This window comes from Myotis daubentonii, chromosome 6 (assembly GCF_963259705.1).
Source record: "Myotis daubentonii chromosome 6, mMyoDau2.1, whole genome shotgun sequence".
Lineage (NCBI taxonomy): Eukaryota > Metazoa > Chordata > Mammalia > Chiroptera > Vespertilionidae > Myotis > Myotis daubentonii.
In genome coordinates, this window is record NC_081845.1 from 52,979,910 (window position 1) to 52,994,235 (window position 14,326).

General features: G+C 43.7%; 1 protein-coding gene across 5 annotated transcripts in view; it reads left to right on the forward strand.

Annotated features, from left to right (window-relative positions):
* The window catches only part of MDN1 (midasin AAA ATPase 1), a 153,786-nt gene that overhangs the window by 130,380 nt on the left and 9,080 nt on the right, over positions 1 to 14,326 (forward strand). For 3 of the 5 annotated variants that reach the window (XM_059700944.1, XM_059700946.1, XM_059700949.1), the window contains 10 exons: positions 302 to 439; positions 3,026 to 3,167; positions 5,250 to 5,425; positions 6,306 to 6,449; positions 7,337 to 7,484; positions 9,415 to 9,743; positions 10,029 to 10,193; positions 11,834 to 11,935; positions 12,649 to 12,868; positions 13,930 to 14,100. In XM_059700944.1, coding sequence (XP_059556927.1) covers positions 302 to 439; positions 3,026 to 3,167; positions 5,250 to 5,425; positions 6,306 to 6,449; positions 7,337 to 7,484; positions 9,415 to 9,743; positions 10,029 to 10,193; positions 11,834 to 11,935; positions 12,649 to 12,868; positions 13,930 to 14,100 — 1,735 coding nt within the window. The remainder of the gene's footprint in view (positions 1 to 301; positions 440 to 3,025; positions 3,168 to 5,249; positions 5,426 to 6,305; positions 6,450 to 7,336; positions 7,485 to 9,414; positions 9,744 to 10,028; positions 10,194 to 11,833; positions 11,936 to 12,648; positions 12,869 to 13,929; positions 14,101 to 14,326) is intronic. The other 2 variants (XM_059700945.1, XM_059700948.1) reach the window with 2 other exon arrangements.

The window sequence follows — 14,326 nt, forward strand, 5'->3', positions numbered from 1 at the left end:
CTCCTAAATACTTTTCCCTAGTATACGTCATTCAGATTTCTGTCTTGGCAAAATGACAAATTAACCATACACTAGAGGCCTCTTCAAAGTCAGAACCGCATATATTAAATCTGATGTTAAGCTTTGAAACTGCATAGTAACTGTTATCACCAGGGAAGAAAAGTTCAGAGGCCTACTGTACTTCCATCAGATTTAAAATACTGATTTAGGAAAAAATTTAGCATTTGTTAAAATTTTTTTGTGTGTGGTAGGACTGAGAATCCCCCTTTCTTTATTGCCTGTTTACTCTTTCATGTTCAAGGGATTTTGCCTACCCAAAGAATTTATGGAAGATTCAGCAGGCGAGGGAGCAACTGAGTTTCATGACTATGAGGGAGGTGGAATTGGAGAAGGCGAAGGTATGAAGGATGTGAGTGACAAGATAGAAAATGAAGAACAGGTACGTTTCACATGCCTGAAACATGTACAGAGTTTACATAAGACCGCTCCCCTTCCCCTTTCTTTTCAATAGTTAAATTACTGACATAAATGTCAATGGTTTTCAAACTGAGATCTGTGGACCTCTAAGAATACTCGGTTATGGTGAGTGGGTGTAAATAAAAAGCATAAAGATCACAGAAAGGACCTTTGCAACTCAATCACTGCTTATGGCTATAATTTGACAAAGAGGTGATTTAAAAATGTTAACTGGGAGATCGTTGCTGTTGATTTTCTAAAGTATTTTTGGTACTAGTCCATTTAAGAATAAAAAGGTTGGCTTTTGGCTTTTCTTTATTTTTCAAATTTAACTTAACATATAGTATTTCCTAATAGGAAAAATTTAGAGTAAAAAGAATAAGCCTAATAGGAAAAGTACAACCCAATGCAAAAAACAAAAAACAAAACAAAAAAAAACCATGAAGGGGCGGAAAAAAACACCCAGAACAATTTGGCAGTATATAATAAATTTTAAATTGTGTTATCTTCTTTGACTTAGGAATTCCACTTTTTATAGAAATGCTAATAAAGATCAAAGATAATATGCAGAGCAATACTGTAAATCATTAAGCAGAATGAGCTAGATTTATACATATTAACATGGAAATATATCTAAAAGACATTTTTTTAAGTTAAAAAAGAAAAGCAAATCTCCAGTTTGTCAAGTATGATTCCCTTTTTATTTAAAAAGATGTCAGGAGGCAGGTATTAATACATAACACTTATATTAATATTTATTTATTTATTTAAAATATATTTTATTGATTTTTTACAGAGAGGAAGAGAGAGAGATAGAGAGTTAGAAACATCGATGAGAGAAAAAACATCGATCAGCTGCCTCCTGCACATCTCCTACTGGGGATATGCCCGCAACCCAGGTACATGCCCTTGACCGGAATCGAACCTGGGACCTATCAGTCCACAGGCCGACGCTCTATCCACTGAGCCAAACCGGTTTCGGCATATATTAATATTTACTAGGGGCCCGGTGCACGAAATTCGTGCAGTGTGTGTGTGTGTGTGTGTGTGTGTGTGTGTGTGTGTGGCGGGGGAGTGTCCCTCAGCCCAGCCTGCCCCCTCTCATACTGGGAGCCCTCAGGCGTTGACCCCCATCACCCTCCAATCGCAGGATCGGCCCCTTGCCCAGGCCTGCCGCCTCTGGCCTAGGCGTCCGGCCCAGGCAGCGAGGACCCGCAGCTGCAGCGGCCCCGCGATCGTGGGCTTTGCTTTAGGCCCAGGCAAGGGACCCCTAGCTCCTGGGACTGCCAGCTTCGACCATGCCCAGCTCCCATCGCTGGCCCCACCCCTACTTCCTGCTATCACTGGCCAGGGCGGAAAAGGCACCTGATTCTCCGATCATGGCTGGGGGGCAGGGCCCTGCCCCCCAGCTCTTAGCTCCCCCCTGGGTTTCCGATCACTGTCAGTGGCAGGGGGCTTCTTCCTGCTTTCCCTTTCGCCTCCCTGCATTGTGCCTACATATGCAAATTAACCGCCATCTTGTTGTCAGTTAACTGCCAATCTTAGTTGGCAGTTAACTGCCAATCTTAGTTGGCAGTTAATTTGCATATAGCCCTGATTAGCCAATGAAAAGGGTATCGTCGTACGCCAATTACCATTTTTCTCTTTTATTAGTGTTGATGATGTATTCATGAACAAAAAGATGCACCAGAATGTTATTGATGGTAATTTCTTTGGAAGTTTTGGAAGATGTGCTTAGAATTCTTTCCGTTGTGCTTAGAATTCTTTTAATAAGGTTTTATTACTTTTGTATTTTAAAAAGGGACTTTAAAAATTCATTCATAACGGAAGAGATAACAATCATGAATCTTTCACCCCAAATACCACATAGAGTATATAGGAATATATAGTTTTAAGGAGAAGTGAACAAAGTTGCATTCACAGTGTATTACTGTCTGTGAGAGATAAAAGTGACACAATATTAAAGACTAAAGGCCCAGTGCATGAAATTCGTGCACAGGTAGGGTCCGTAGGCCTGACTGGTGATCAGGGCTGATCAGGGCCTTCTGGCTGCTGGCCGGGGCCTTCCTTCCCGAGCTGCCGGATACCGGCCAGGGCCTCCCTTCCCTGGCTGCTAGCTGGGGCCTCCCTTCGTTCCACGCCCTCCCCTGGTGGTCAGTGCACGTCATAGCGAGCGATAGAACTCCCAGTCTCCTGGTCGAACTCCGTGGGGACACTTTGCATATTAGCCTTTTGTGTATATAGATATGGGCAATAAGATTGATGAATTTTTTTATCCTACAGAGAATACATATTCTTTAAAAATATGTCTGGATTCTTTTAAAAAAACACAATTCACAACAAAATTTATTCTGTAATCACAAATGCAATAAAACTGGAAACTAACTATAGAAATGTTACAACAAATGAGAAATTATTGTGTGGTTATCTGTGTTGTTCTTTTTCTCTTCCCAGAGATAACTTTATGCCATTAACCTTAGCATTTATATACATATTTATATTCTATTTAAAACTGAATAAACATTAGTTAAGTTACAGTTGTTTGTGTTCTTTATGCTTTTTGATACAGGCAGAAGATACATTTCAGAAGGGTCAAGAAAAGGATAAAGAAGATCATGACTCAAAGTCAGACATTAAGGGCGAGGATAATGCCATTGAGATGTCAGAAGACTTTGATGGGAAGATGCATGATGGGGAGCTTGAAGAACAAGGTTTGAGACTATCTGTCACTGCATTCTTGCTTTTGAAAAATAATTATTTTAATCAGAAAGTTATGTGTTCCCAACAAGGAGCCTGTTGTCCTATTAGAGTCTTTTGGGCCAAGTTGGTTATTCTGCATAACTGCAAATGAGGACATTAGCACTTCTGCACATGCCATCACCATCTCTACCCAGGTGGAGGTCCATAGTCAGTCTTGGAGATTCTTCGCTGAGGAACCTGAGACATTGGCTGATGCTCCTGCTGCCTCACTGCTAAATGCAGTGAGTGGGTACTGCCCTTCAGGGAAGTCCAAAAAAGGAAGGAGGCGATCTTAGTGGGGCCCTTAGCTCAAAAGTAAATTGTTCATGGTAGTTTTTAAAACTAACTTTTTCCACCATAAATACAAAAATAGTCGATATTTCTTGTAGACAATTTGGGACAAAAATGCAGGAATGAAATAGATACATACCCCTTAGCCTGACCACCCAAACCACTTAATAAATTTTGGTTTATTTATTTCCATTTATTGTATGCACACACACGCACTAGTGACTCAGTGCACAGGTTCATGCACATTGAAAGGAAATTAATTAGATGGTGGCCGGCGGGGCAGGACTGGGCGAGACAGGCCGGACATGCCCTGGAGCCAACCTCCCTCGGTCCCTCCCCAGCGTCTGCGGAGTAAGCGGGGTCCCTTTGGCAGGTGGGGGTCCCTTGGCCTGGCCTGCAGGGATCGGGCCTAAACTGGCTCTCCAACACCCCCCGAGGGGTCCTGGAGTGCGAGAGGACACTCTGCTAAGTTGCTGTCACACAGGGTGTGGAACACAAACGCAAGTGTGCAGTAAACCAGATTCAAAGCCGACAGTGCCCCAGAAACAACATAACCCACGGCTGAAGGCCCCACAAGAAATTGGGCTCCCTCCTCTCTGATTTCGGGGTGCATCACCCAAGAACTGCTGCCAAGTCACTGCAGCTCGGCAGCTCCTGCATTGAGCATCTGCCCCCTGGTAGTCAGTGTGCGGCATACCCACCAGTTGAGGGGCAGAGGGACACTTAGCATATTAGCCGTGTGTGTGTGTGTGTGTGTGTGTGTGTGTGTGTGTGTTCACAGGACATAAAACAGTTTAACATATTATGAACATTTCCCTTGTCATTAAAAATTACTTGAGAATATAATTTGTTATAGCACATCATCATTTGTTATATGTTTGTTCCATAGTCCAACTATTGCCCTAAGTTTCTGTCCAAAGCTTAATTTGAGATATAGTGTCTTTTTCTAAGCAAAGATCTTGCAGAAATGCAAGGTGATCTGAGAGTAGAAGTGTGTACACTGTCTAAGCAGCATCTATATATATAAAAGCCTAAGTGACCGAATGACAGAGCACTGCTCAGCTGACCAACGGGTGCCAGACACAGGGTTCACGACTGGCTGGCGAGCTCAGCCACAGCAAGCCTCTCCCGATTGGGACTGACTGGGCATGAGCCCGCAGCAGGTGCAGCGGGGCTGGGATGGGCAGGAGCGGCAGGCGGCTTTGGACTGCCAGTTTTGGCCCAGTCCCCGCAGGCAACACCGAAGGATCCCACCGGTGCATGAGTCTGTGCACAGGCTCTAATAAGGTTATAACTTTGACACAGTGGACTGTAAGCAACGATAGTGGCAAGAAAATTCTGATTATGCACATGATTTTAGGTGTTGGATAAAATCATAGATGTATAGTATATTGGGGATGGGGAAGGAACTTTGGAAATCTTATAGAGCAACTCTATCATTTTGCAGATAAGAAATAAAAAAAAGTGTGGTTGCTGAGTCCCCTAATGAATTCCCCCAGCACCAGAACTAAACATCCTGACAGCTGTTCTACCATCCTTCTAATGGTCTGTTAACATGACACACTCAGACTTCCTTGTTTCTTCAAACAGTTCCTAAAACACAGTAGGACTACTGCAGCAGATCTAAAGGCTTCTGCCAGTAGAGTGCTCTGTAGAAGCAGGGAGTAAGTCCCAGGCTGGGCTCTTGCCAGTAATAGGTTCATGCCTCCCCTACCCACACAGGGCCAGGTCGGCCTCACTAAGCTCAGTGCCTTCCCTTTCAGAAGAGGAGGATGAGAAATCAGATAGTGAGGGCGGAGACCTGGATAAACAGATGGGCGATCTGAATGGTGAGGAAGCTGACAAACTAGATGAGAGGCTTTGGGGTGATGACGAGGAGGAGGAAGATGAGGAAGAAGAAGACAGCAAAACTGAAGAAACAGGACCAGGAATGGATGAGGTAATTCAAAAATTCCCCCATCCCATAGCCCCCAGGTTGAAGGGAGATAGTTTTCCCAGCCACCACTCCCTGTCATTTACTGCTTTTCCTTTCCTTTGTTTTGCTGCTTCTCTCTCATCTTTTCTTTTATCTCTCCTATATATCTTACTCATTGATTCAGAGCCAAACGAGTAGTTTGACCTGAGCTGTCCCATTGGTAATGAAGGAGGGAAGTTAAGGAAACTCAGTGTATATGCTCTTATTCTGCTATTGGCCACGGAACTTCTCCAGCTCCCTGCTTAGAACTCCCACACTTGTCCTGGCCAGTGTGGATTAGTGGTTAGAGCGTCGGTCCGCACACCAAAGGATCTCCAGTTTGATTTCTGGTCAAGGTCATGTACCTGGGTTGCAGGTTTGATCCCTACCCAGGTTGGGGCACATTCAGGAGGCAACCAGTTGATGTGTTTCTCTCACATCGATGTTTCTCTCTCCCCCCACTTCCCTCTCTCCCCACTCTGTATCTCCGCCCCTTACCCCCCTCTCACACATACACACTCCCTCTCTCCCTTCCACTCTCTCTAAAAAATCAATAGAAAAGATATCCTTGGGTGGGAATTAACAAACAAAAACAAAAGAACTCCCAGGCTGGATGTGACACTGCAGCAGCTCAGCCCGACCCAGCCTGCTGTTCACACACCTGCTATTATTGCTGTCTGGGCAGACCCAGACTGTTCTCTCCAGGTCATGGATGATGCCCTGTCATCTGGATACTCAGAGGATAGGCCCAGCAGGCAGAAATTATACATGCTTAAGAGATACATTAGGAAGATCCAGCCTGTGTGTCAGCAGTTTCTTAGATCAAGAGTGATGATTCTTTGTGTTTTCTGCCTGTGACATTTAGGAAGATTGTGGACTTGTTGCTAAAGATGACAACTTGGATTCTGGGAAGTCAAACAGAGATAAAAACCAGCATGATAAGAAGGAAGAAGCAGAAGCTGATGATGATGGACAAGGCCAAGACAAAATTAATGAACAAATAGATGAGGTAATGAGGATCAAAACAGATCCGCTCACCCGACTCTAGGCCAGGGCCACTGCACCACACACGCGTGCGTCTCAAGGCCTTTTTCTCTATTCATCCACTGTTTTCTTCCTGTTTCATAAAAGAATGTATAACAGAGCCTCTTAATAGGACATAAAATACCTAACTATTGGTTATCAATGAGGTGGATTTCATACTTTTGGGGCTTATGCTGTAGTTTGGGAGCTAAAACTTAAAATCCTTTATTCTCATAAACTTCAGTTTCTTCGTTGAGGGCAAGTAACACAGTATTTCTTACCTCTTATCAGTGGACAAGCTGCACAGAAAGTGGTTTGATTTATATGCATATATACCTAAACCATGGACACAGACAATAGTGTGTTGAAGGCCTGGGGTGGGGAGTGGGTATGGCCTAGAAGGGATCAATGGGGAAAGGGGAACATCTGTAATAGTGTCAACAATAAAGATTTTTAAAAAGAGAGAAAGTGAAGTTTGAAATTCCAAATGAAAATTCTAAAAATGTCAGAAAAATTGTAATGTGTGTTGGTAATGTTAGGGCAAAGACATTGTATTCTCTCAGCATAAGTACGTAGAGCAGCAGTTTTCAACCTGTGGGTCGCGACCCTTTCACAGGGGTTGCCTAAGACCATTGGAAAACATATATAATTACATACTGTTTTTGTGATTAATCACTATGCTTTAATTATGTTCAATTTGTAACAATGAAATTGGGGGTCACCACAACATGAGGAACTGTATTAAAGGGTCATAGCATTAGGAAGGTTGAGAACCGCTGACTTAGAGCTAATTATATGTGAATACTACTTCATAAAAAAACAAAAACAGTTTTAACTTTTTATCATTTTGTCTGTTCTCTCCACTGTCCAAAGAGGGAATATGATGAGAGTGAGGTGGACCCTTACCATGGCAACCAGGAGACGCTGCCAGAGCCTGAGGCCTTGGACCTTCCAGAGGATTTGAATCTAGATAGTGAAGACAAGAACAGTGGTGAGGACACGGACCAGGAAGAAGGAGAAGGTGTGTCTTTAAAACCTAAAGTGACCAATGGGAACTCACTGAAAATGAGCAGTAACTGATTTCTCTTCAGGTCAATGTCATGGCCAAGTCATAAATCATGTTAGGTCAGCTCAATTCCATCTTGCAAAAATTGTTTGTTCTTTATAGTGTTTCTTATCTGAGTGGACCTGAAGCTTATAAACCAGCAGTTCTCTCTCCTGTCATTTCCATCCTGTATTTTTATTTTTTTAAATATATTTTTATTGATTTCAGAGAGGAAGGGAGAGGGAGAGAGAGAAACAAACATCAGTAATAAGAGAGAATCCTCAATCGGCTGCCTCCTGCACATCCCCTATTGGGAATCAAGCCTGCAACCCCAGCATGTGCCCTGACCAGGAATCGAACCGTGACCTCTTGGTTCATAGGTCGACACTCAACCACTGAGGGAAACCCAAGGGAAATCGATTACACAGCAGGCATATGACCGTAATCTTGTGCCCTTGTCATTGTTCAACCTGGGTGACTCGCCTAGGGAGTGTTGTCCGGTGTTAGTTGGGAGCACTGGGGGAGAGGTGCTGCTGTGATAGTGGCCTCCATCCTGGTGGGGAACAGATCGATGTGAGCTAGCCTCACTCTGCTTCCTGATGAATCAGTTAAAAAGTTATTTTTAAAAAATACTACCATATTGGGACAGAAATAGAAAGTTTCAAAAAGATAAGGTACCATTTACCTAAAAATTTAATTCAAGAAACAGTTTCATATATGATTTAGGGATACATCAAATGTACAAAAACATGGACAGAAATAATACACAACAGCCTCAGGTTATGACATCCAAGGAAGGAGGAAGGGCCAAGGCCTCCAGAATCCAGATAGTTGTATCCAGATCTTAAAACGAAGTGACAGAAGTTTGACACAAATATGGTAATGTGTTAATATCTGTTAAATCTAGGTGGTGAATATATGGTTCTCATAAATGTAAAATGCATTCTCCATGTTTAAAGTATTTGAGAATTAAAAATAAAGTTGTGAACTTGCAACTTTAACTAGAACCATTTGATTAAGGAATTGATATAGACTTTCCTCATGCTCAAATCATTCTTTATGAATCTCTAGTTTTTAAACATAGTATATAAATTATTGCTTCTGAGGGTATTTCATTAATTTAGAATTTTGAAATCTGACTTCAACTTCAAATTCAACAATCAAACAAGCATAAAACTAAGAAAGTTAAAATCCACTGAGAGTGTAATAAGGCATTTGACCTAGAAAGACACCCAGGGTCATTTTAAGCTACTGCATATATACACTAAGGAGTAGTTATTTTAAAGAATTATTTGCTTACAAAGGAACTGATTTCTGAAGTGTCCATATTATAGAATAGCTCTTTAAATAAAACTTTTGCAAATAAGATTGTTTCTATTTGAATATTGTATTTTCGGTGTATGACAAAAAATTATGTCCACAAATTATTTCCAATGATAATTGAAAAATAGATTCTCATTTCCTATCTGTGGTCTAAAATGTTCCTATTGTAGTGGCTTTTATGATTTCTTAGTGAATTACTTAATTAAAAAAACACACCATCGGATCAATTGTATGTAATACATAAGTATGGTTTAGATTAGGTGTAGGCAACATTTTTCAGTGAACGGTCAGATAGTAAATAAATTAGATTTACAGGTCACAAATACTTGGTTCTGCTATTGTAGTGTGAGAGCAGCCCTAAGCAATACAGAGTGGATGGGTAAACACATAAATGAATGGATGTGGCTGTGTCCCGGTAGAACTTGATTTACAGAAACATGTAGGGGCCACAGTAGGCCCACAGGCCATCGTTCGCCAACTCCTGGTTCAAGTAACAAAACAAAACACTTACGTAACCATCCCATCTTAAAAAATGTTGGTACTGGTTTTTAAAAATTCTGTCTTTTTTGTTTTGTGTACCCAGAAGAGAATCCTTTGGAAATTAAAGAAAAAGCAATGGATACTGAAGAAGCAGGTCATGAAGCTGAGGAAATAAAGGAAGAGACGGGGGCCAATCAGAATGAAGATCAGGGTCAGCAGGAGCCTGAGGAAGGCTCCAGTGAGGATGACAAGGGGGAGGGGGTGGAAGAGATGGACACAGGAGCTAGTGACCAAAACAAAGATACGGACCAGCCTTCTGAGGAAAGCTCAGAAGAGGAGGAGCCGTCTCCAGAGGACAAGGACAACAACGCCGAAGCCAGTGAGGACAGTGCAGAGAATGGCGTCTCTGTTGACCAAGGTCTCCAGCCTCAGGTACTGGGTGGTCTGGTTTGCCTTGGATTAGAAATAATGAGAAGAAATTCTTACTCCCACTAGAACGTCCTTTAGGACAGCGGTCACCAACCTTTCAGACCGCTGCTTTAGGATACTCCTCCATCACCAGGTGGTGCTGCTTTCATTTTCTGTTTAAGACCTTCCCTGGCTGATCCCCTCCCTGCAGACCCCTCAGTGAGGAGTGAGGTGTTTGCTTGCTGCAGGGGTTCCCCACCTCATGTCCCTTCCCCAGAGCACTTAATGCTGTGTTTGATTTCCCTGCAGGAGGAAAAAGAAGAAGGGGAGGACTCTGACACAGAGGAGCAGGTGCCAGAGGCTACGGAGAGGAAGGAGCACTCCTCCTGCGGGCAGACAGGGGTGGAGAACATGCAGAGCGAGCAGGCGGTGGAGCTGGCTGGGGCCGCGCCTGAGAAAGAGCTGGGGAAGGAGGTGAGGGGCCCTGCCAGCTGCCCAAGGAGAACCGCTTCTTCCTGTCTGAAATCACAGTAGTTGGCTTACATGTGATGTTTGTTTTAGTTAACATCTGAAAGGTCATTTTTCATTCTTGAGAAAATGATTGTAGACCTACTTTATATGCTTCCCTGAACTAACCCCAGAATATTTGCTACACATTATATTTAACTGATAGGCTTAATGAGAAAGTAATAGTTCTCTGTGGGAGAATCAGGTTCATGTTATTTTTTTACTAGAAACTCAATGCACAAAATTTGTGCAAGAGTAGGCCTTCCTTCTCATGGCTGCCAGCACCGGCTTCCCTCTGGCTGCTGGCAGGTACCCAGGACCTGGGCTCCCCTTGCAGCCCTGGCTTTGTCTGGAAGGACGTCCAGTCTAATTAGCATATTACGCTTTGATTATTATAGACTAGAGGCCTGGTGCATGAATTCATGCACTAGTGGGGTCCCTTAGCCTGGCCTGCGGGATTGGGCTGAAACCGGCTCTCCGACATCCCCCGAAGGGTCCCGGATTGCAAGAGGGCACAGGCCAGGCCAAGGGACCCACTGGTGCACGACTGGGGCCGGGGAGGGACATGGGTGGTTGGCCAGCCTGGAGGGACTGTGGGAGGGCTCCAGGGCGTGTCCGGCCCATCTCGCTCAGTCCCGATAGGCCAGACCCCAGCAGCAAGTTAACCTACAGCTCGGAGCGTCTTCCCCCTGGTGGTCAGTGTACATCATAGCGAGTAGTTGAGCAGCCTTAGCATGTTACACTTTGAACGGCTGACCAGACAACCGGACACTTAGCATATTAGGCTTTTATTATATAGGATATTTTATTGATTGATTTTTAGAGAGGAAGGAAGAAACATTGATTTGTTCTCCACTCAATTTATGCATTCATTGGTTGATTCTTGATATGCCCTGACCTCCTAGTTAATAGGTCAATGCTCAACCATTAAGCCACACTGGCCAGGCAGCACTTTGTTTTGACCTGGGTGATGTGCTCTGTATGTGGCCACAGCTGGGGCCGCTGGCATGCTGTGAGAACCCTCGGTCAGAGGACCTACTGTTGTAGCATTGACTCTACCAGCTCCTGTAGCCTCTCTCAGCCCATTTTCTCCCCAGTAATTACCACTGTTTATATACTTACACCTTCTCCACCTCATTTATTAAGCACCCATACAGTGCTAAGCATTTCCATTACTTCAGCAAGTTCTTACAATAGCCCTCTAAGGTAGCTGATATTGTTCTTATTTTCTCCATTTTACACTTGAGTTAAATAGCCCTCAGGGCAGTTAAATGACAGTCTCGAGGTTATGCAGCTGGTTGCTAATAAAGCCTGGTTTCTAATCAGGTCTGTCCTGCCTTCAGAGTGAGCCACTATACTCCTGTAAACTAAGAACTGTCAGCCTAAAGTGAGGTCACCCGGAGTGTTGGTAACAGGTCCGGGTCTAGATGCTCCTGTTTCTACCCATGGGCCAGGCTGTAGTCATGGGTGAGCTTCAGAGCAGGCGGGCAGGTATGACAGTTGCACTCTGAGATGAGAATAATGGAGAAGTTGTGCACAATGCAGCAGAGTAACCAGGTGCTTGGTAGCTTCCTCCATCCTCATTCTTTATGGCTTGGATTTCATAGGAACACGGGAGTGGAGCTGCGGATGCGAACCAGGCAGAAGGCCACGAATCCAATGTGATCGCCCGGTTGGCCTCCCAGAAACAGACCAGGAAGAACACACAGGTCTCTATCACTCTTCATCTAAACTAAAGTGAAGGCTGCATATAAAAAAGATGCTGTAAACATAGTGATTAAAAAAAAAGCCACATTCTTTATCTTTGCTGTCCCTATCCTACCAGACACGATGGCAGCCCTGGTGAGTAGGCCACGATTTTGGGGCTTTCCCAGTGAAACCTGTGCAGGGTCATGGACACATGCACACACACCACGACCCCATTCCTGTTATGGTGCCTAAGATCCCGGTGGTGCTGCCCAGCGCCAACCAGTACTACTCTTTTCAATGTCCATAGTCTTGAGTTTAAACAATGGTTTTTTAATGAGGTATAAATTTCTGCACACGATTCAAAATTTTTATATAAAAACCAGTTCCCTAAAAAGCTTCCATCCTATCCCTGTTCTCAAGCCACCCAAGGAAGTGGGTGCTACCAGTTTTGTCTTTAGATCTTCTCTGCATATGTGACGTATGTGGACATACATATGTGCGTGTGACTTTCTTTGCTTCCTTGTCTTAATTCAGATACAAAACTGTCAGAAATTACCCCATATGTGTATGTAAAGAACTGCCCATTCTTTATACTTATAACAGCTGTGTTGAATTCCAGTTTTGTATGGCTGTACCTAATTTACTTAACCAGTTCCCCAGGGACGGACACTGTGGTTATTTTTAGTCTTTCACTATTAGACAAGGCTCTGATGAATTTCCTCCTATTTCCCAGAGTTTTAAGAGGAAACCTGGACAGGCCAACAATGAACGCTCCCTGGGTGATCACAATGAGCACGTGCACAAGAGGCTGAGGACTGTGGATATGGACAGCCACACAGAGCAGGAGCCCACCCCGGCCCAGCCCCAGCCCCAGCCCCAGCCCCAGGCAGAGGACGCGGCTGCATTTGAGCACATCAAGCAAGGGAGCGACTCTTACGATGCGCAGACCTATGGTAGGTGCAGGGAAGGCTTCTTTGCTGAGTTCTCTGAGAATTTATGCTGTATGACTGCGTGCCACCAGCTGTTACTACAAATTCATCTTTAGGAGGGAGAGGAATGGCTTTTAAAACTCCTAATAACTGTGCAGAAATATGAATTGTTTTTTGTTTAAAGGTATCTGTAGCCAAAATGCTCAGTGTTTCTGGGTCTAGTGTAAGTTTTTAGAATACCCTGATAACTATTGGCTGCATCCAAAACCAGCAATGATCTCAGGCTTTCTGAGTTCGGGAGATTTCTTCATAATCACCTTGAGGTTGCTCCCTGCAATGGCAGAAGCCGTAAACTTGAAATATGTGTTTTTTTTCTGTACATGAAAAGGGAGTAGTCATTTTTCAGTCTCTCAAGTTCTTGGTGACTTTTCACCGTTTTATTCCTAATTGTGAAATACTATTGATATCTACCAATGAGGATAGTACAGAAGCAATTCCTCTGCAATAGATGACTTTTCTCCTCTTCTGTCCCTACTCCTTAGGAAAATAAAATATGATGATCACAGCTACCATGTATTGAGCTTTTACTCTGTGCCAGATACTATTCTGAGCCTTTGCCACAAGGTCATGTAATTCCTCTAATCACTGAGGCCAAAGAAGTTTAAGAACTTGTCCAAGATCTGGATGCAGGGATTCCCATGTTAGCGTTTCTATGCCAAGTGCTACCATAACTTAGTAATGGAGGATGATGCCATTAGCTGCCCTGAATCATGTGCCATGTGCCAAGCCTGTTTATTCTGGTTCAGACTCTTGTCATAGCACTAGAAACCCAGCTAAACATCCTACTTCTGTGGTCACATGTGTAGTTACATGATATGCTTGAGTGGGTGGGAGGGGAAGAATAGGCAGTTTTACATAGTTAGGTTAGTAGGACATCTTGGGCACAAACAAGCCCAGCACTATGTCTAAGGCACATAGCCGATTAGTGGCAGAACCAGCATGAATAACAGAAACCACACCCACTCATGATTACTTTGTTCTGCAAAGACCTAGGCTTTCTATGTGTGTGTGCACTTTTTTAACAGATGTAGCCAGCATGGAGCAGCAACAGTCTGCAAAAGACTCCAGCAAGGAGCAGGAGGAGGAGGAAAGAGAGGACATCTTCATGGACGTGGAGGAGCAGGAGGAGCTCAAAGCAGTAAATACCGAGCAGCTGAAGCCAGAGGAGGTCAAGTCGGGGACCACAGCAGGCTCCGGTGAGTCTTACAGAAAACAGACCCTTCCTAAGCTCTCTGATTTAGAGGAGTTGCTTTTCTTGTACTGTATTCTAAATCTGGACTTTTACTTCCATGTCCTAAACCCCGGCTTAGACATTCATTGGCCTATAATAATGTCACTGTATCATGTTTCAGAGTGGAAAGGTGGAAGAGTGGTGTTGCAACACACTCTTTCAAGGAGACCACTGAAACTTGCCTTTCACAC